We start from the raw sequence: 22,947 nt of genomic DNA, 5'->3' as shown, positions 1-22,947 counted from the left end.
TTTAGCAAGCTTATGAGAGTGACCTGTTAAATTAAAATGGATATTGGAATATGTTCTGTTTGCGAGATGGAGGGAGAGTATGTCGATTATAAAACATTTCAACAATGAACATTTGGATGCCAGATCTCAAAGACATAGGATTACCAATCGCGTTCTAAAATTCATTGAACCGTAATGAACCAGATCCTTAAAAGTTGCACCGATTGTGGTGAACGGTGGAATTAGCAGGTATAATTTTCGTAAATGCCTAATACTGTGATTCGGCCAGATGATCAAGGATTTTAAACCGCTTATACAGTGCAGGTAAAAAGTTTAAATTTTCACATTTTTGTTAGTGTTTTACGACGAAAGGGCTCAAGTTAGAGATTCGAAAAAAATACAGAAAACTAGTCCGTGATAGGTAGAGCTCGAATCAGATGAGAAAAGGCCACCGCATCATCAATGACGCAGTTTTTAAAACTATTTCTTTCTCCTTCTCCAGTTGCCGTCGCATTAGATATAATCAGAGGCGTCCTATTAAAATATTCCCGAAAATATATTGTTAAGCGGTCAAAAAGCCACTTGGCAACGTAGTACGGTTTTTACTTGGACACAATTAAAACAGATGCGGCAGCGGCCAGGGACATTTGGACCTTTTTATATGCTTTTACTAGCCGGCACTCTAAACGGTGTTGCCAAGTTTAAAAAAATGTAGTGGCGGACAGGGAGACTTAGGGGGTTAGGTTAGGTTCCGTTTTAGTCTGGTGTTTTGGTTGTATTGTTGATGGTCGCAGTTGAAGTTCACATAGTGAGTTATGAATAAAAAACGTTATTTTGTCAAAATGTCTTTCAAAAAGGTTGGAAAGAAAGGTGTTATCATATACAGCCAAGGCCGTGAAATCGTCAGTAACGTCTTACAATTTATGAAGAAAGAAGCAGAAGGAGTTTCCATTCCTTTGAAAAACTTGTTGTCTTTTATTTTCTTTATTAAAAACGACGAAAATGTTTCATTTTACTGATAAAATAATAGCACGCCACTGACTGGCTGCAACAACTTGGAAAGTAACGAGAGCAGCAATATTTAAAGCGAGACGTACAAAGATCGTGACATCATCGTTTGATGACGCCTGTGGCCTTTTCTTAGCTGATTCGAGCTATACTACAACTTTCATTATCACGATTTTTCAATCAAATCAACCGTACAGGCGCAAAAAAATCAAAACCGTTTTCTCATGTTAATCTCCTATGTCCAGGGTGCTCTTGGACACCTGGTATACGTCATCAAAACACGGTTTGCTATCGGCTAATAAGGAAGAGAGTTTGCTAGCGGATAAAAAAATCGGATAAATTTTGCTGTTGATTTCATCGTTTCCACGGATTTTCACTACACTTCTATTGTTGCAATGTCTCACCTTGAGGTTTTTGCTGGCACTGTCAATTTTGATGTTAGTTCGTATTGTTTTGGTTATGGCTCGCTTCGGATAGAGTTCTACTGCAGAAAATCAAAAGAACCAGAAGAATGTATTTCTGCCAGTACAAGGCAGTCGCAGTCTTATTATATTATTGATTATATTCATGGAATTGTCTTATCAAATACCATAGGAGCTCAGATTTTGAACAGGATAATTTTTCCGCTTGTCTTCTCATACTTTCTTTATGGTACAAAACTCGACCTGTTTGGCAAAATCACTCGAGCTACGCTGTCGTGATTTAGTTACAACAGGTCTCGTGCAGTTACACCAAGAGAGCTCTTGTGGTATTGCCCCCGACAAAATCATAAATAGCCAAGTTGATGGAATTAAAACCTTTAGAGAAACTACTACAACACCTCCATGTTTAATTACTCAATATACAGAGTGGTTCAGTTTTAAGTGTTCTTTTGTCACGTTACCTACCTATAGAATAATAAGATCAATATGAAAATATAGGAGATTTAAAACAAAATATTATTATATTGATTATTGATATATTAATAATTAAAAACAGAAATGTTTGAAAAGTAAATTAAATAACAAAACAAATATAATGTAGATATAAATATTCACTTCCTTCAGGGAGTGTTTTGTATCATAAGGCACTGCTCCTGAATTTTCATGCTTAATTGTTGCAAACTGTTCCGAAGCTGACCGTCTTTGACATTTTTAATATTCGGCGTTAAAAGGGCGCTACATATTTTCCTAGTCGAATTGTACATAAATACAGCTTTCTAACACAAAAAAAAATAAAAAAAAATCAAAAATGTCCCGATTAGTAAAGGAATAGTAACTTACCTGTGCAGAACCATCACGGACAGTCGACTTTTGACCGGTACGGACCAAATTATTCGTTAAAACTGACTTGCGCAAGTCCCTCGGTGACTTGCGCGATCTGCGAACACGATTTTCCTTGTTTTCTTGCTTGTCTACGTCACCAGAAGCCAACTGATCCGTCAGGGCTTTTATAGTCGCTCAGTTTTGTGCGTGTAGTGCTTGTTTCTCGGCGATCTGACATTCAATTTTATTATTACTATGAAATAACTATATCATTCGCTAAACACAAAGACAGACATTTTTAGAGGAAATGCCAAGAGAATTTAATTTTAGGAGGATTCAAGGTAATGATGAAGAACAGGCTAATAAATGCACATCAAAAGCTACAACTTACCTCCTGAGATAATTGTTGATCCAACAGAACTACTTGTTTCAATTTAGCTATAATTCGAGACTGATCGTTTTGACCAATCTCGACACTCTGCGATGGTACATTTTCGTCCTGAGTATTCAAAGTCAATAATTAAATTAAACAAAATACAGGAAAAATAACAACCTACTCATAGAAATTTAGCATTTTGAATAACAGATAAACCTTTTCCATAGTTTGTATCGTCATTATGTATTAATATACAGGGTGGTGGACGAAATGTTTACGGAGACCAGATAATACGATGATAATTAAAAAAACTATCTAAAATACTTATAGTATTATACCTTCGCAAATTACCTTGAAGTTAGAACGTCGTAGAAGCTCTTGGAAGCTTACAAAACGTTGTAGAAGCTCTTTGAAGCTACTAAAACAGTCTACAGGACCTTGGAAGCGTCTAAAACATTGTAGAAGCTCTTAGAAGCTTCTAACACATTCTAGAGGCGTTTGAAAGTGTCTAAAACGTAGTAGAAGCATATCGAAGACTTTTACAACTCTGTGGAAGCATTGAGAGCATTTCAGAAGTTTTTAGAAACTTTTAGAAGTTAATAAAACGTCGAAGAGCCATTTGGAAATTGTTAGAACGTTGTAGAAGCTCTTTGAAGCCTTTAAAACGTCGTAGAAGCTCTTTGAAGCTTCTAAAACATTCTAGAGGCGTTTGAAAGTGTCTAAAACGTCGTAGAAGCATATGAAACACTTTTACCATCACAATCATATCAAAGATTATTAGAACTCTCTGGAAGCATTTGGGTCTCTAGAAAATCTTGAAAGCGTCTAGATCGGCGTAGAAGTGTATAGAACATTCCAGAGGCTTTTGGAATTTGTTAGTGAACATCGTTAAAGCTCCTAGGACCTCATAAAATATTGTAGAAGCTCTAAGAAGCTGTTCAAAATTTCTAGAACGTCGTAAAAACATTCTAGAGGCTTTTAGAAGCTTTTATCGGTTTCTAGAACGTCGTGAAAGGTTATGAAAGCCTTTATTGACATTTTGAAGCTTTTAGAAGCTTTAGAAAAATATTTGAAAGTTTATAAAACATTTCAGAAGCTTTTGGAAACTTTGAGGACGTCGTAGAAGCTTTTGGAAGATTTTAGAAGTTTTTAGAGACTTTTAAAAGTTAATAAAATGTCGTAGAAGCTCTTTAAAGCTTTTAAAACGTTTTAGAAACTTTTAGAGGCGTTTGAAACTGTCTAAAACGTCGTAGAAGCATTTGGAGAAGCTTCTAAAACATTTCAGAAGCTTTTGGGAAATTTGAGAACGTCGTAGAAGCATTAGGCATTTGGATTCAAATTTTAGAATGCTGTGGAAGTAGAAACAAAAAAACATAAAAACAAAAAAGAAAGTTGTAGAACCTTTTGGAAGCTAATAAAGCATTATAAAAGGATTGGGAAGTTTCTAAAACATCTCAGAAGATTTTGAAAGCGCCCAGAACATTCGTAGAAGCTTTTAGAACATTCTACGCGCTTTGAAAGCTTCCATAATGATCTGGAAGTGTTTACAACTTTGTAGATCGTTCTAGACACATTAGAAAGCTCTTAGAAGCTTTCAGGAAATCCTTGCAGTTTCTAAAACATGTCAGAAGGTTTAAACGTATAGTGTAAACTGACACTAAATTTCTTAGTAGTTGTGGGGTTTATAAAAATAAGCAAATTAAGCCACGCTGTATAAAAGCCTGTAGTTCAAACGGTTCCTAATATATTAGTAATAAACTGAAAAGAAATTTAACGTTTGACACCCTGTATCTCGAAAACTAAAGAGCGGAATCTACAGTTTTCTGTTACGACACTTATTTAGAAACACCCTGTATTCTACTCAGTAACATTCTTTGTTATTAAGATAATAAAAATGCTAAATAAGAAAGTACCTTTGGAGCTTTGCACAATCGTTCCTTGCGTAAAAAACTCTCTTCAGATGACACTGAATCTGGAGTTTTAATGTCTTCATCATTAACCTCCTCGTCCATTAATAATTGCGGTTGCGGTGATTGATCCTGGTTTATTTTTTTGTCCGAAACAGGTTGTTGTTGTTCACTAATGGTCGACATAATACACGACCATTAATGAACAACAACAACCTGTTTCATCGCATTTATGTATCGCATCATTTTCTGTTACGACACTTATTTAGAAACACCCTGTATTCTACTCAGTAACATTCTTTGTTATTAAGATAATAAAAATGCTAAATAAGAAAGTACCTTTGGAGCTTTGCACAATCGTTCCATGCGTAAAAAACTCTCTTCAGATGAAACTGAATCTGGAGTTTTAATGTCTTCATCATTAACCTCCTCGTCCATTAATAATTGCGGTTGCGGTTGTTGATCCTGGCTTATTTTTTTGTCCGAAACAGGTTGTTGTTGTTCACTAATGGTCGACATAATATTGACTTTTGTACGCATTTTCTGAAAGTTTATATAAGTTAACTTTGAGGACGTCGTAGAAGCTTTTGGAAGATTTTAGAAGTTTTTAGAGACTTTTAAAAGTTAATAAAACGTCGTAGAAGCTCTTTAAAGCTTTTAAAACGTTTTAGAAACTATTAGAGGCGTTTGAAACTGTCTAAAACGTCGTAGAAGCATTTGGAGAAGCTTCTAAAACATTTCAGAAGCTTTTGGGAAATTTGAGAACGTCGTAGAAGCATTAGGCATTTGGATTCAAATTTTAGAATGCTGTGGAAGTAGAAACAAAAAAACATAAAAACAAAAAAGAAAGTTGTAGAACCTTTTGGAAGCTAATAAAGCATTATAAAAGGATTGGGAAGTTTCTAAAACATCTCAGAAGATTTTGAAAGCGTCCAGAACATTCGTAGAAGCTTTTAGAACATTCTACGCGCTTTGAAAGCTTCCATAATGATCTGGAAGTGTTTACAACTTTGTAGATCGTTCTAGACACATTAGAAAGCTCTTAGAAGCTTTCAGGAAATCCTTGCAGTTTCTAAAACATGTCAGAAGGTTTAAACGTATAGTGTAAACTGACACTAAATTTCTTAGTAGTTGTGGGGTTTATAAAAATAAGCAAATTAAGCCACGCTGTATAAAAGCCTGTAGTTCAAACGGTTCCTAATATATTAGTAATAAACTGAAAAGAAATTTAACGTTTGACACCCTGTATCTCGAAAACTAAAGAGCGGAATCTACAGTTTTCTGTTACGACACTGATTTAGAAACACCCTGTATTCTACTCAGTAACATTCTTTGTTATTAAGATAATAAAAATGCTAAATAAGAAAGTACCTTTGGAGCTTTGCACAATCGTTCCATGCGTAAAAAACTCTCTTCAGATGACACTGAATCTGGAGTTTTAATGTCTTCATCATTAACCTCCTCGTCCATTAATAATTGCGGTTGCGGTGATTGATCCTGGTTTATTTTTTTGTCCGAAACAGGTTGTTGTTGTTCACTAATGGTCGACATAATATACATACCATTACTGAACAACAGCAACCTGTTTCATCGCATTTATGTATCGCATCATTTTCATCGCATCATTTTCACGCATTTATGTACGCATTTTCTGAAAGTTTATATAAGTTAACCCTATAATAAGCATTTCAAAAATTAAACAAACCTGATTGGACGAAACTCCTAGTAAACCGCGACAAGCATTTGAATTTGTGATTGATTTTTGTTCTTTCTTCTGGGGTTCACTATCTACAGATTGAAAAAGTTCTTTTCGATCCCCTTCGGTAGATTTACGATACTTAGACGGCTGTCTTAGCTCATTTTCGTCTGTTACGTAGGCTAATCAAGGTAAATGAAACATTTTAGTGTAGTTAAACAGAATGTAAATGAACGCAATACCTTGTTTGGAAGTGCCGAATGTTGGTGGTGGGTTTTGAGGAGGAGCACCGACAAATTTTAGAAAATCTAAAAAAAAATTTTTTCTCAGTTTTAGTGCTGTTTGTGGGGTTGAAGAAATCAATAATTGTTAATTTAGAATAACACAAATGTTCTTCAACTCCGTAACTTCAACTCCGTAACGCAGTTTAGTTTGAGTTTGCAACGTCATAACAGTATTTGCGTTTTTAGCTACCACGACCGTAATGATCTTCTTTCTGCCCGCTATACGTAATAAACTATTTCGGCTGACAAATATAGCAACTGGTAGAATTATATCAAGTAAATTATCCATGAAAAACTCACCTTTCATTTCATACGACGTAAAAACATACTTTCCAGTTTGTGGATCAATGTCTGCTATTGTAAATAATAATTATAATTAATGGGAATACAATGGTAATCACTGTTCCAAAGCAGTCGTTACATTGGGCACGTTTACCCGACGTCAGCGGCTTAGAGGTTAAGTAAGCGGTCCTATTTAGTTTGTTATGACTGGCTTACTTAGCTTCTAAGCCGCTGACGTCGGGTGAACGTACTGTATAATGTCATCATATCATTTTGACCAACTTTCAAATTACGTCACATTCGCTCTGCTCGCTCCATGGAGCATGAAAACGAACGCTGACCATATTTCGATCATCTGTCACAAGCTTAGAATCTCTCAAAACCACTCCATGAAGCTATAAAACTACCAAACTTGCTTAAAAGCAATACATTCAGTATAAATGATTTTATAGTTTTATAAGTTGTTTTTTGGCAGTTGTGACGTGTAGCTGTTTATTGTCATATATATTTCGATCTGTCACAATGGTGGTAACTGTCAATACAACTCCATGGAGTTATCAAACTATAAAACATTGTTTAAAGGCAGTACAATCAGGACAAATCTCATTTAATGTTTGTTTATAGATCTATGAATATAACAGTTCTGACATACAAATGCCTATTTCAAATTTAACCTGTTGCGAACGTGTCAACTGGCAAAATTGGATTCATAGAGCTATTAAACTAAAGCAACCACTTAAAAAGCGTTACAATTGGTATTAAACTACGCTAAAATCTTCCAAATTCCGGTCAAGTTTTCACAGTTTTGCCATTAGTGACAGATATCACGTGGTTTTTGAGGAAAATTTAGGTAGGCAATCACGTGAAAACTGTCAAAATAACTGCCATAAATCTCAGAAACACGTTTTATATCGAATACTGCAAGGAAACTTTTCGAAACCTCGATTTTGCAACTTTTGAGCACAGATTGAGAGTTTTAAAGGTAATGACAATTGTCAGGTGGTTCTAGAGGATAATTTAGCTAGACAGTCACGTGACCCACTTGGAATAAGAACTAACACTACAAAATTTGGTACAGTCAGAGAAAAAAGCGGTGTCAAAGTTCTAACTGCCAAAACACACACAGTTGACAGTTTCAAGGACGGTCAACGATAAAATAGCCGGTAAAACCCACTTTGACTATTTTAAGCACATTTTTGAAATCCTCATTAAATTTCCTATTAAATGACCTAAAAAAATGGTACAAAATTGGGTACAGTCAGGGAGAAAAACTGTGTTAAAGTTTGAACTGCCAGAAACACAGTTTGAAAGGACAGTCAGGAACAATATTGCCTGTAAAAAGCACTTGGAGTAAGAAAATGACTGTTTTAAGCACATTTTTGGAATCCTCGTTAAATTTCCTATTTAATAACCTGAAAAAACAATACAAAATTTTGTACAGTCAGGAAGAAAACCGGTGTCAAGTTTGAATTGCCAGAAATATAGTTTGAAAGGACAGTCAGCGACAATATTGCCTGTAAAACGCACTTGGAGTAAGAAAATGACTGTTTTAAGCACATTTTTGGAATCCTCATTAAATTTCCTATTTAATAACCTGAAAAAATTGTCCAAAAATTTGGTACAGTCAGGGAGTCATCCGGTGTTAAGTTTAAACTGCCAGAAACATAGTTTGAAAGGACAGTTAGGCAGAAAACCACCTGTAAAACCCACTTGGAGTGAGAAAATGACTGTTTTAAGCACATTTTTGGAATTCTCATTAAATTTCCTATTTAACAACCTGAAAAAATAGTACAAAATTTGCTACAGTCAGGGAGAAATCCGGTGTTAAGTTTGAACTGCCAGAAATACAGTTTGAAAGGACAGTCAGGGACAAAATTGCCTGTAAAACCCACTTGGAGTGAGAAAATGACTATTTTAAGCACATTTTTGGAATCCTCATTAAATTTCCTATTTGATAATCTGAAAAAATAGTCCAAAATTTGGTACAGTCAGAGAGAAAACTGGTGTTAAGTTTGAACTGCCAGAAATACAGTTTGAAAGGACAGTTAAGCAGAAAATCACCTGTAAAACCCCCTTGGAGTAAGAAAATTACTGTTTTAAGCACATTTTTGGAATCCTCATTAAATTTCCTATTTAACAACCTGAAAAAATAGTACAAAATTTGGTACAGTCAGGGAGAAATCCGGTGTTAAGTTTGAACTGCCAGAAATACAGTTTGAAAGGACAGCCAGGGACAAAATCGCTTGTAAAACCCCCTTGGAGTAAGAAAATGACTGTTTTAAGCACATTTTTGGAATCCTCATTAAATTTCCTATTTAATAACTGAAAAAATAGTCCAAAATTTGTTACAGTCAGGGAGAAAAACTGTGTTAAAGTTTGAACTGCCAGAAACGTAGTTTGAAAGGACAGTTAGGCAGAAAATCACCTGTAAACCCCACTTGGAGTGAGAAAATTACTGTTTTAAGCACATTTTTGGAATCCTCATTAAATTTCCTATTTAATAACCTGAAAAAATTGTCCAAAAATTTGGTACAGTCAGGGAGAGATCCGGTGTTAAGTTTGAACTGCCAGAAATACAGTTTGAAAGGACAGTCAGGGACAATATTACCTGTAAAACGCACTTGGAGTAAGAAAATGACTGTTTTAGGCACATTTTTGGAATCCTCGTTAAATTTCCTATTTAATAACCTGAAAAAACAATACAAAATTTTGTACAGTCAGGAAGAAAACCGGTGTCAAGTTTGAATTGCCAGAAATATAGTTTGAAAGGACAGTCAGGGACAATATTGCCTGTAAAACGCACTTGGAGTAAGAAAATGACTGTTTTAAGCACATTTTTGGAATCCTCAATAAATTTCCTATTTAATAACTGAAAAAATAGTCCAAAATTTGGTACAGTCAGGGAGAAAAACTGTGTTAAAGTTTGAACTGCCAGAAACGTAGTTTGAAAGGACAGTTAGGCAGAAAATCACCTGTAAACCCCACTTGGAGTGAGAAAATGACTGTTTTAAGCACATTTTTGGAATCCTCATTAAATTTCGAATTTAATAACCTGAAAAAATAGTCCAAAAATTTGGTACAGTCAGAGAGTCATCCGGTGTTAAGTTTGAACTGCCAGAAATACAGTTTGAAAGGACAGTCAGGGACAATATTGCCTGTAAAACGCACTTGGAGTAAGAAAATGACTTTTAAGCACATTATTGGAATCCTTATTAAATTTCCTGTTTAATAACCTGAAAAAATAGTTCAAAAATTTGGTACAGTCAGGGAGACATCCGGTGTTAAGTTTAAACTGCCAGAAACGTAGTTTGAAAGGACAGTTAGGCAGAAAATCACCTGTAAAACCCACTTGGAGTGATAAAATGACTGTTTTAAGCACATTTTTGGAATCCTCATTAGATTTCCTATTTAACAACCTGAAAAAATAGTACAAAATTTGGTACAGTCAGGGAGAAAAACGGTGTTAAAATTGATCTGCCAGAAATACAGTTTGAAAAGGATAATATTGCCGGTAAAACCCACTTGAATTAAGAAAATTACTGCTTTAAAGAATCCTCATTGAATTTCCTATTCAATAAACTGAAAAAACGACACTATATAATTATTGCGTCACTGCCGTTTGCTGTAGAGCGGAGATTATCTTCTATATAATTTTTTGGGGTTTTAGAAATCATCATTCATAGCATTAGTTGAGTAAATTGTTTTATGTGTAATACAAAACTGGTATTATCTTACCTACTCCAGGTACAAGACATGATTTCGTAAGAAATTTTTTGAAATTTTTTTTCGAAATGTTTTTAAGATGAAAATAATTTCACCTATAATAATAACGGAACAACCTAGAAGCACTAAATTCAAAATAGGGATTTTGGAGAGTACCGTTTACAGTTTTGAGAAAAAAATAAATAAATTTTAACATTATCACGATTATTTGACAAAACGGCACACTCGAGATATCTAGAATGAACGTTGGTATCCCAAATTTCGAGTTTTTATTATAAAAACTGTTAAAGTTAAGGCGTTTTTTACAAAATGCTTTGTTCACATTAGGAGCCGCACTAAAATATTGACGTAGAAAGCTATCAGGGCTACGTAGACGGTTCAAATTTGGTGTGTGAATTATCTATAGTGCTTTTCATCGTTTCCTAAAGCAACATTTATAAAACCTTTATTTTGACATATATTTGACAGTTCAAGGTCACCTTGAAGATCAAATAGCGAAAAACAGACTTTGGTAAATTCAAACCCTTTAATTACCCTGCCCATATACCAAATTTCAAAATTTTGTCTCAAAAAATGATGAAATTATCGCGTTTTCTACGTGAACTCTGCATATAGGAATTGCTAGATCTAACTTGACGTAGAGGGAAAACTATTGAAGTTAAAGTGCTCAAATTTGGTATAGGGGTTATTGATGATGCTCTTCACGATTCTGGGTAATAAAACGAAAAAAAAATTGAAATTTGTCATGTTTGACAGCTCAAGGTCGCCCCCAAGGTCACAGAACCGGCATCTGATAACGTCAGATTCGAGCCAACACTTCACACTGTACAGGGTGGGCAAATAAGCGAGGTAAGCGGCTGTACCTCCGAAACTAATGATCGTAGAGAGTTACGGTAAAAAAATTTACAGGTTAAGTAGGCAAGGGAAAATGCTGGAAATTATTTTCAAGTTTCCAAGATGGCTACCAGAGGGCGTTTGCGCCATCTTGAATTACATAAAGTTACGTTTCTTGTGATTTTCCCCAATGAATGTAACAAAAAAGTATTTGCGTTTTAATGTTAACTTAAAGTCGAACATTTTTTGAAAAAAACATTTTTTTCTATCTTTCGAAATAAAGTGGTGGGGGGTATTTGAATGTTGTTTTAAATAAATGCCTGTAACTTCGAAACGTCTTTAATACATTTGGATAAATTTGGTATCATTGAAAAGAGCATTTCTTGGGCTTTTAGGTTTCTTCTGATAATGACAGTTGTGACCTAAACGGCCGCCGATAGAGGGCGTTATTTGATATTATAACCAAAATAATGGATTTTCTCAAAAAATTTAAATGCAATGATATGACTTTTTGTAGACTAGAAAAAAGACAAATGATAAAAAAAGAAAAAAAAAAAAAAAGAAAAAAGAAAAAAAAAATAAGATGCGGTTTGCGCAGGCTTATTGGTTAGTCATTTGTCTATTTTCTAGTCTACAAAAAGTCATATCATTGCATTTAAATTTTTTGAGAAAATCCATTATTTTGGTTATAATATCAAATAACGCCCTCTATCGGCGGCCGTTTAGGTCACAACTGTCATTATCAGAAGAAACCTAAAAGCCCAAGAAATGCTCTTTTCAATGATACCAAATTTATCCAAATGTATTAAAGACGTTTCGTAGTTACAGGCATTTATTTAAAACAACATTCAAATACCCCCCACCACTTTATTTCGAAAGATAGAGAAAAATGTTTTTTTTCAAAAAATGTTTAAGTTAACATTAAAACGCAAATACTTTTTTGTTACCTTCATTGGGGAAAATCACAAGAAACGTAACTTGATGTAATTCAAGATGGCGCAAACGCCCTCTGGTAGCCATCTTGGAAACTTGAAAATAATTTCCAGCATTTTCCCTTGCCTACTTAACCTGTAAATTTTTTTACCGTAACTCTCTACGATCATTAGTTTCGGAGGTACAGCCGCTTACCTCGCTTATTTGCCCACCCTGTACATACAGAAAGTTTCAGATCCATATCTTTAAAAATACGAAAAATATAGCGTTTTCCACGAGAGCCCTACCCTTACCCACAAAACATTAAAAACCCAGAAAAACTTACCAAATCCAGCAGGAGGAGATAGTTTTTTAGTAGGTACTCATCTTCCAATGCTGACTTGTAAAATACACACTCTATTCAGTACTGCCGGATTCCAGCAAGCCGGAGCCGGAGATGTCCGATCGGTCAGTGGCGTCGGAATTATTTTTTTCTTCACTTAAAAATGTGTTAAATAAACATTGTGAGCAGTTACTTCGTTCTTTCACTATCCACAGGACATTTTAGAACAACATATTTGCATACCTTTATTTCCAGCATTCTCCTTTTACATCTATAATTCCACATACAGTGTGACCCATTTAGAATGGAAACACCCCTATAAAATTTTAGGTTATTAACCGATTTCAATGATTTTTTTTTTTTTTAATAATTAGGAATGAAATGTCTATTACGGGAGAAAATTTTAAATATTTATTTCAGTTTTCAGGTCATATTACGATACTTTTTCTTGATAGAAAATGGAGAATTTTTATTAGCGATTTTTTTATTGAAAAAATTACTACGCCACTGGATCTATAGTGCTTTCAAATAGCTGTTATTACCGAAAGAATTCTATAAGCAAATCAGCATTTATTTTCAAGACAGAAAGAGAGATAATTGACACAACAATCATCTACAGAACAATAATACCCATTGGTAGCCATGTTTAAGTTCATTAAAACAAGTCACAAGAAAATAAACGCTGCAGCAAAAATAACGTAACATACGAAACTTCACCCGTCTTTATCCCACAATGTTCAGTTAGTCATTGTGAATATTAGATTCTTGCTTGGCAAGTCGACTTTAGGGGGGACGCGAGGTGAGGTAAATTTTACGATTTTCGGAGAGTGATCGGACTGGTTATGTTATATCTTTAGACTGTGGTAGTATTGCCGAAAATACTCGTCCTGTTAAAAAAAACACTTCGGTCATCTTCTTCAATCATTAATAAAGAGTCTGATAAATTGCAAACAAAAACCATCAATAATGATAGAGAAGAATTGGTGAGTTATCTTTTTAAACAATTTTTAGTAGCTAAACTAACATCAATGATTGCAATCTATTATCAGTGGCGGCTCCTCAATAAGTGCACATGTGCACGTGCACTCCCAAATTTTGAATCCAAAAATGCATATTTTCATTATAAATCTTATAATGATTGAAATAATTTTCTATTAATACCAAGTATTAATCTTGGAAATAAATAAGCTTTTATTAATAAATAAACGAAATCTGGACGAATTACGGATCACCGCCGCCACCGTGCACCGTGTGCCGTGATAAAATCAAGTGCACAGCTCATGTGTATAGTAAATTTGATTGGTCGAACTTCCGCCGTCCGCCCCCTCTGTACCCCGCGACTGTCTAGAGTCAGTCGATGTTTTAAGCTGGCCCGTCTGCACAATTAGATCGTGCTCGCGGGGTTTTTCTTATCAGTCACGTGTTATTTTTCTTCGCGACTTTTTAAAATGCCTCCAGTATTTCCTAACGTTAGTGTGCAATATTTGAAAACAATTACATATTTTAAAATTGTAGGAAGTTTGGGCGTGGTCTTAAAAAATTTTTCGTCTGCGGCGCTAATTGGCCCTCATTTTATGCACTACCTTTCAAATTTACTACGAGCCGCCACTGTCTATTATTATGTTTTTGTTTTAGCAAACTTTGCAAGAGTACATTGTTGAAGAGGATGGTTATGTAACTTTGATACAGCCGTCAACTTGTCGTTGTCACTGAAAAATAGCAGAAATTTTAAGCGAGTCTATTAGAATAGCAAAAGAACAATACAATGTTGAGTTATATGCAGTGGTTTCCGACAATGCGAGTAATATGGTAAAAATGGGTTCACTTTTGAAACACGTACTATGGCACAGCACATATGTAACAGCCATACAGCAAATCTTCTGGCCAAAGATATTTTGGATAAAAAAATACTAGACAAGGTTTCTCTGGTTTTGAAAACATTTAAATATCCTGAGTTTGAAAAACAAATAATAATGAAAGAAGGACACATATTAAACCTCCCTGTCGAGACAAGATGGTGTCCTTATCGCGACACCATTGAACTTCCTGATAAATTTGCTTCGAAATTAGAACAAAGAAAAGAAATGGCTTTAAATATATATTCGTTGGCAGCATATTTTCTTCATCCAACTTATGATAGCCCTAAATTATCAGCAAAACATAAACGTCAAATAAACATGTTTTTTTTAAAGGTGTTAAATTCCCAGGGAATTGAAGAATTGGATCACTTTAATACAAATACAAGTAGGTATTATTTTGAAATACATAAGATTTTTGTCGATAATATTCTGAATTAATTCACAGGTATGTTTGCAGTACTTTCCGAAAAGAAAATTTCCAAACCATTAATATTTTGGCGAATGGCAAAAACTGAATTTCCAATTTTGGGTGACTTAGCTCTGAAATTGTTACAAGTTCCCGCTTCGTCTGCTCAAATTGAAAGGCTTTTCTCAAACTGGGGAAATATTCATAGCCTACTTAGAAATAGGCTTACTTTTGACAATTCAAAAAAATTAATACAAATATATTTTACATTAAAGTATGAATATCCTTATGTTGAAGTTGATTACGGCTCCGAAGATGAAATTTTTTCAGTTGCAGATTAGAAAATTTCAAAGTTGTTGTTGAGTTTTGGTTTCATGACCTTCTCTAATGTTAAATTCACTTTTTATTTTATAATATTTTCTATTTTATTTGTTATATAGTTGTGCTACTTGTAGGTGTTTTTATTTGATACTTATTTTCTGAAGTAATGAATCTGTGTAATAAAGTTTGTAGCATGGTTTTACGCTAAGAACGCGTTTGAAAATAAATTTTAACCGTTATATTCCAAAAAAAAATGATGTAGATAATAATCTTTAATACTATCCAAGAACGTATATTTCTGGATAATATGGTGGACTAGATTTTGGTGTATTAATTACATTTGTTACATTAAATACACGAAGAATTCGTCCATTAATTACATGTCATTTTAATTACATACATTTGCTATGATACGTCGCCCATCCCTGCTTACCGGTCACCGCTGCAGCGGCAACGCTTAATCCGCGTGGCGAGACTGGACAAGTTCAGGGAACAAATTCCTGACTACAAATTAGTACAAATTGGAAGCTATTGGAGCTACTAGATGGCAAAGCCGCAGCAACCCAGCAAATAAAATATTCGGCAGCATAGATGAGTGGACTTGTTCTGAAAAACAGTCTTCAAACACAGCTAAACCTAAACACATTTATCTACACCATTTACACATGTAGTTTAGAAAATATCACTTAGATTTTAAAAATATAAGTTGGATTTCAGAATCTATAACTTGTATTTTATTATCGTAAATTTGGTTTCAGAAAAGGTCACTTGTATTTTAGAACGCGTTATTTCAATTTCAGATTTTTTTGTGTTTCTATGTGGTTATTAGTTCATCGTTTTTTTAATATCACTTTAAGCAAAAAAACCCGCCCATCGGGAGTATTAATTTATATAAAATATACAGGGTGTCCCATAACTATATGACAATTTCTCGGGGGCATACAGGCGAGGTCAAAATAATACGATTTGTTCATATAATTTTTTTTTTCTAATTATGGCATATAAAGTGACACTTTTCAAAACTGATTAGAGTGACAAAACGTTTTACTTTATGTAACTAGTTACATAAAGTATCACTTTATGTAACTAGTTATGAAAAGTTCATTTCATCACTCCCTGTTTTTATGCATTTCCGTAGAAACATATGGGCGACATCCATCATAACATGTCGTTGTCACTGTTTATACAAGGTGCTATGAAAGTGAATATTTCTGTTAAATCACTTTAAAAGATGGTTTTTACCGCTTTTTGGTCAAAATTAGAAAAAATTATGTATGCAACACGTTTCGAAAATGTCTTATTGTGTAACTCATTCAAATTGTAGGACCTCGCTGCGCTCGCCCTACAAACATTCATTCGTTACACAAAGTCGATCTTTTCGTAGCTGGTTACATAAATAGCTATTATCTACTCCTAGCATGGTAATCATTCATTACATAGCTCATTTTGAGTTACGTAATGAGCGATTTTACCGCACTAGTGCGATAATAATCGATTTTATCGCACTAGTGCGATAAAACAACTTTAAATGAAAATTTCTGCTGTAATTGTTTATTGAATTTAAACATAACTTTGATACATTTTTTCATATTTCTCCTTTGACTTGGCAGGCAACAAGCCAGATACCACGTTTGCGGCAGCTTCTTCAATATCTGACGGAAGTTCTTCAGACATGTTCATAACGAAATGCACTTTTAAAAATTTGTGACTGACACTGTTAAATTGTCGCTTAAGTAATATGTGGAAACAAATGGCCACCATAGCAACAACACCAAAACAGTACAGCGTAGATGACAAAATTTAAGGGTAACAAATAACTACCCGTAGCAAGCATATACGAGACGTTCCTAAATAGTTCACATTGCACAAAATATGAATTTTTTTCTTACTTTACGCTGCTTCTGATGGTCGTAGATAAAATGTTGTACATCACCCGTGGGGTATGGCAAATTAACGTACTCGTGTGACAACACTCCCACTCGTGACTATAAAAATGCTCATACCCCACTAGTAATGTAAATAACTATTAAAGTCACTCCTAAGGGATATATCTAGCCCCAAAGAACTGCCTTCCAATTAACGTTTTTGGTCGTAACTTTTGAAACACTTTGTATATTGTAATGATTATTGGGTTTAATGTTTTATCGTAAGAGACCTTCTATTTGACATGAAAACCAGGTATCTCGTCATGGAAAGGCCGGAACTAACTGGACCTAAGACACAATTTGCTTAAACTTTGACAGCTGTCATTATTTTCAGCTGCAAACGCCATTAATGGATACTCTTGACATTTTTATCGAAAAATTGTACTCTTCTTTTATTTCGATAAAATAAACAGTTTTCGAGATAAATCGATTTTTCATTGAACTGCTTAAACCACAATGTACTTTTTTACTTATTTACTTTTTTTTATTAACTTGCTCTTGCTTTTTTATTATTTTGCTCCACTTTAATTTTCCAAATTACAAATGACCATGTCTATAATCCAACTGCTCTTTTCTATACTACAAGTGACTAATCTGAAATACAAATTGCAATTTCGAAAATCAAAGTTATTATTCTAAAATTGATGAATTGAAGTACCTTTTCTGAAATACAAGTGATATTTTTTAAATCCATCTTATGGTTTCTAAAATTCAACTGACGCTTTCTAAACTACATGTGTAAATGGTGTAGAGTTGATATTGGCTCTTTTCAAAATTTCACAATCAACAAATTTCAATGCAAAAGTGAGACATGAAGCAACTGCTTTACTTAACAAGCATCTGGATTTCGATACAATAGTTATTGGCATGGTATTCTTGCAAGTGTTCAAAATCACTACGCCACTATCGGATTATCTCCAAACAAAGAATCTAGACTACGCCCAAGCATGGAGGAATATTGAGTCTTCTCTTAGTAGACTAAAAGGTTACAAGACAAGTTTCCTGAAACTTTAAAAGCATTTTTAGAACAAAGCGCTCAACGCTTTGTTCTAAAAATGACGCAGAGACTTGAAGAAAGAGCAAACAACGATAAAACTCTTGATGACATAGTTATTGGCAAAGCAATAACTGATGAGAAAAGAAAGAACCTAAAAGTAAAGAAAATGGCAGGAGAACCTTCTGAAGATGACAGTGTTGGAACTTCTCCCGAAGAAGAAATCAAAATAAAGATCATTTTCGTAATCAAGTTTCCTGCGAACGAGCATTCTCTAAATTAAAACTTATTAAATCCAAGTTAAGGTCGTCTTTGACAAACGAAAATTTAGAATCTTTGTTATTAATGCACTCAGAAGCTGATATTTTGAACTCCAGAGATTCAGACACCGTTATTGATTACCTTTGCCAATCCAGGCTCCGACATAAAAAGATTTCTTTAAGTTTAATTTGTAAACAAGAACTTTATATTTGTTTTTGTTACTTTTTCTACGAATATTCAATAATGATTGCATTTTTCGATATTGTATGTATTATGCGCACAATGTGACTTTCAAGCTTTCGAATGAATCAACTTCATTCTCGGCGCATAAAAGAATGTTTGCGCGCTTAACACATAAATAGCTATTCCTTAGGAAATTAAGTAGTAAATGTTGACAATTTTTTTTAAATGTATGTAAGTGCTGGCGCCCTCTGGCTATGGGCGTCCACCGCCCTAGCAAGGACGAGTTGTAACAGCGAATAGTTTCCTCCTCGAAAAATATATCTTCAGTATTCAAGTTTTCGTAAATTAGTGATGTTTATGAGCTCACCAATATCTTGCGCCATTTTGAGATATATTGGAGATAAAAACCGTATTTTGGCGACGGATTACCGTCCTAGCCCTACTAGCTAGTTCACCTATAAACTGAAAACTAAGGAAGAAACAATCTGAAATGACTGTCTTTATGAACACAGCTTCAGAGTTGTTTTGCTTTCCTCAAACCGAGTTGAAAAATGTGACAACATGACGTCAGCGTTAGTAGCGAAAGTATGTCATCTCTTCAAACCTGGAACAGAAATGTAAGTTTTTAATTCAATAATTATTTAGGTATGATTGGGAGTTGCAAATTTCTAATTTATGTTCAAAAAAAAAACTGAAATGAAACCAAAATGGATGCTAGGATGACCACACCCTTTTAAAGAAAGTAAAGCCAAAAGTAATTGTAGTTAATTTGGGTGATTCAAAATGGCGGAAACATGAACAACAAAAATGCGTAAACCATCACAAAATGGCCGCCATGGGACCCAGACCATTCTTTTTTAGGAGGCATAAGAAAATCAATACTTTGGCAACTGATTGCCTGAAATTCGCCTGTGCTACATAATAAAAAAATGTTATGTTATAAATACAGGGACACAAATGAACCCACTATTCGAAAGCAAAATAGCAGCTATATGGGAATCCTGGAAAACAAAATGGCCGGTAAGGCAAACTAACCTAACTGGTATAACTGCTCATTTTGAGTGAAAAACGTTGTCCGAACTATCCATTTTCCCAAACTTTGTCTTCAGACATCATTGAAAGTAGAAGAAAATCCATTTTGTCAGCTAAGGTCAGTCAGTCCCGTCGGCCAATTCCCTCGAACGGCCACTGGCAAAATCACCGCACCGAGTCGAGGGTGGAGTTCAAAGTTGAAGCTTCTTGCTTCTTGAAACAAATCGGAGCATGGCAACTAGCACCAATTCACCGCTTACTACGATTTCCGGTGAAAACAGTGCGGGTAGTTTAAAATTCTAGGATATTATTTTCGCAAAATTACAAGATTATTCAAACGTACATTTGTTAACATTTACTCGATCAGAACACAACCACCAAGAAGTATTTATAATAAAAATTACAAAATTAAAATGTGTTTACTGTTTAGTTCGGTGATTAACCATAAATTAACAACAGTTGTCAAAAATATATTGAGTTCATATTCATACTGTTTAACAGAAAACTGGAGGCCAGCAATACCAGCATCAAGATTATAAAATTCGGATTATCCGGTTGACAAAGTTTTATAACTGCACAGATCTACAATATAAATATTTGCAAAATTCAACAGTAGATTGATCAACAAAGATATTATTTTTTTAATTTTTAAAATACGTATTGTCAAATGTCTGTCATATGATACGTCAAAGGCTTTGATCACGTGACCGCCTGAACTTTTCAGATAGAAGTACCACGTGATAAGAGAAAACAAGGCTTTCTAATTTAATATTTTTGGTGGTTGTATGCAACCAAATATTCAAATACATAACCCATTCTGTCAAATGTGATAGTAAAATAGATATCTTTAAATAAATGTCTAATGTCTAGTCAAGTCTAGTGTTATTTTAGGTTTTCGTATGCAATTGCAGGCCCGAGCTGAGCCGCCGGGACCTATGCCGGTGCGCCCTCCAGCCAAAAAATGTTGGCGCCCTCCTATTCAGAAACTGACAAATTACGACGAAACCGCGCGATGGCTTGCTCCAATATGAACACATGCGTATTAAATGAGATTCAACGGTTTTGCCTTACCGGTGTAGTGTTCCCAACCTTAAATGTTAAATGTTATTAAAAGGGGCCTACCAACAGCTAAGGGTTAGTGATAAATCACAGGAGTTGTTGACAATCAATACACACCTAGGGTTATTTGCATATAATAGGCTTACATATGGGATTAGCTCAGCCCCTGGAATTTTTCAAACAGTTATGGAAACTCAGGTCTTGTCAGGGTTGAAAAATACTAAATGTTATTTAGACGACATTCAAGTGTTTGGTTCATGTATTGAAGAATGTTTTTCGAATGTCATGAATGTTTTTAGGAGGTTGGATAAATATAGCATTAAAGGGAACGAAAAAAAATGTAAATTTTTCATAAATAAAGTAGAGTTTTTGGGTCATGTTATAGATTCGTCAGGCATACACCCTACAGAAGAAAAAATTAAGGCAATTACATCAGCTCCTTCTCCAAAATCAGTGACTGAGTTGAAATCTTTCTTAGGCTTACTAAATTATTACGGAAAATTTATTCCACTTTTATCATTGAAGTTAGGACCTCTTTATAAATTATGTCAGTCAGGAGTTGATTTCGATGAAAATTGGTCTCATGAATGTGAAAATTGTTTTCAAGAGAGCAAAAAACTATTAACTTCAGATGCAGTTTTGATGCATAATAACCCAACCTTACCCATATTTGTCACATGTGATGCAAGTGGGTATGGTGTGGGAGCTGTCTTAAGTCATAAAGTTCAGGGATTGGAAAGACCTGTGTTATTTGCATCAAGTACCTTGTCAGCTGCTGAAAAAAAATATAGCAATATTGAGAGAGAAGCATTGGCTATCATTTTTGCATTACGCAAGTTTCATAAGTATTTATATGGTCGTAAGTTTACTCTGATTTCTGATTATCAACCTCTACAGTTAATATTTGGTAGAAATAAAAATATTCCTGTTGCGGCAGCAGCTAGGATAACGCGGTGGGCATTGATACTTTCTGGTTACGATTATGACATTCAATATAGGAAGGGGTCCCTGATTTCTAATGCCGACTGTTTATCGCGCCTTCCCTGTACCGAAAAAACAGAGGTGCCTGACTTTATTTGCTCATTTAGTTTGATTGATCAAATTCCTCTTAATTCTAGTGATGTAGCTAAGGAAACGCTTAAAGATGTCCTTTTGTGTAAAGTAAAAGATTTAACTATCTCTGGATGACCCAATAGTGTTTCTGATGAAAACCTAAAGCCATTTTTTAAAAGGCGTTTTGAGTTAAGTGTTGAGAAAAATTGCATACTGCTTGGAAATAGAGGATTAATTCCTAATAACCTCAGACTTAAAGTACTTCAACTGTTTCATAATCAACATTGTGGGATAGTTAGAACTAAAATGCTGGTTAGGTCGTATTGCTGGTGGCCTGGCATAAATAATGATTTAGATAAATTTATAGCTGCTTGTAAAGTATGCCAGCAACTTCAGAACTTTTCAAATTCAGGGGTTTGTCAGCTTGGCCTAATGCGCCTCATAACTTTTACAGGGTTCACGTAGACTTCTTTTTTTTAAGTTTAAGAGTGTTTTTTTATTACTGGTTGACCAAAGGTCAAAATGGATTGATGTCAAACTAATGGAAAATGGAACAAATGCAAAAGATATGTTTGCTATTTTTGGGCTACCATGTGAGCTAGTTTCAGACAATGGCCCACCTTTTAGTTCTAATGAATTTCAAAAATTTTGCCAAGCCAATGGGATCAAACTTGTTAAAACACCTCCATACCACCCACAAAGTAATGGGATTGCTGAAAGAAGTGTACAGGTCGTAAAAAAAGGTTTGGAAAAGGCGTTATATGCTCAGAAAGGAAATAATCTTTCTAAAGACATTAATGTGACAAAACTACAAAACTTTTTGTTTAACCATCGGAATACTCCATCTACTGTGACTGGAATATCTCCAGCGGAAAGTATTTTCAAAATAAAACCTAGAACAAGATTTGATTTGTTAAAACCTTCTTGCCATAATAAGTTTACAAATGATACCAAAGCAAACTCAAAAAGAGGAGTAAAGTTGTTTAAGTTAGGAGAAAGTGTTTTTACAAAAAATAAGTTAACCAAGTTATGGCAGAAAGGAAAAGTGATAAAGTATTAAGTTTTTGTACTTATTTAGTATCGGTAGGTAACGACATTAAGTTTGTACATGCTGACAATTTGCGTTCAGCTGGAAATGATGAGTTATCTTTATCTACGGGAACTTGTGCAAGTGATGCGAGCGGTGCTAGGGTAGAGACCTATTCCAGTGAGGAATTGGGTGAGCCCCATAAGTTGAGTGCCTCTGAAAGTGCGAATATTGACGTT

General features: G+C 34.5%; 2 protein-coding genes and 3 long non-coding RNA genes across 13 annotated transcripts in view; 2 read left to right on the top strand and 3 right to left on the bottom strand.

Annotated features, from left to right (window-relative positions):
• LOC145730078 (uncharacterized) overlaps positions 1-22,947 on the bottom strand; it is a 124,807-nt gene that overhangs the window by 76,517 nt on the left and 25,343 nt on the right. For 3 of the 8 annotated variants that reach the window (XM_081981103.1, XM_081981072.1, XM_081981150.1), the window contains exon 7: positions 19,573-19,605. The exons of 4 other annotated variants lie outside the window; for them this stretch is intronic. The gene's annotated coding sequence lies outside the window, so the exon portion shown is untranslated. Of the gene's footprint in view, positions 1-18,536; positions 19,142-19,572; positions 19,606-22,947 lie in introns of those variants that run through there. One more of the 8 variants, XM_081981157.1, reaches the window with a different exon arrangement.
• LOC145730182 (uncharacterized) overlaps positions 1-22,947 on the top strand; it is a 96,174-nt gene that overhangs the window by 57,810 nt on the left and 15,417 nt on the right. The window lies entirely within an intron of this gene.
• On the bottom strand, positions 1,926-6,074 carry LOC145723987 (uncharacterized). Its single transcript, XM_081972047.1, has 5 exons — positions 5,886-6,074; positions 4,854-5,057; positions 2,623-2,730; positions 2,250-2,462; positions 1,926-2,185 (listed from the first exon to the last, which is right to left on the bottom strand). The coding sequence occupies exons 1-4, from the start codon at positions 6,072-6,074 to the stop codon at positions 2,427-2,429; spliced, it is 537 nt and encodes a 178-aa protein (XP_081828173.1). The 3' UTR covers positions 1,926-2,185; positions 2,250-2,426.
• On the bottom strand, positions 6,096-10,533 carry LOC145723996 (uncharacterized). Its single transcript, XR_014176900.1, has 5 exons — positions 10,512-10,533; positions 6,795-6,845; positions 6,453-6,518; positions 6,220-6,392; positions 6,096-6,165 (listed from the first exon to the last, which is right to left on the bottom strand). It is a non-coding gene; the product is annotated as an uncharacterized LOC145723996 (long non-coding RNA).
• On the top strand, positions 12,869-15,550 carry LOC145724003 (uncharacterized). Its single transcript, XR_014176901.1, has 3 exons — positions 12,869-13,571; positions 14,224-14,832; positions 14,893-15,550. It is a non-coding gene; the product is annotated as an uncharacterized LOC145724003 (long non-coding RNA).

The sequence above is a fragment of the Ips typographus genome, linkage group LG1, assembly GCF_016097725.1.
Source record: "Ips typographus isolate SLU linkage group LG1, UJ_Ityp_2.0, whole genome shotgun sequence".
Taxonomy (NCBI): domain Eukaryota; kingdom Metazoa; phylum Arthropoda; class Insecta; order Coleoptera; family Curculionidae; genus Ips; species Ips typographus.
The sequence above is the reverse complement of the archived record's forward strand: the minus strand, read 5'-3'. Positions and strand labels throughout refer to the sequence as shown.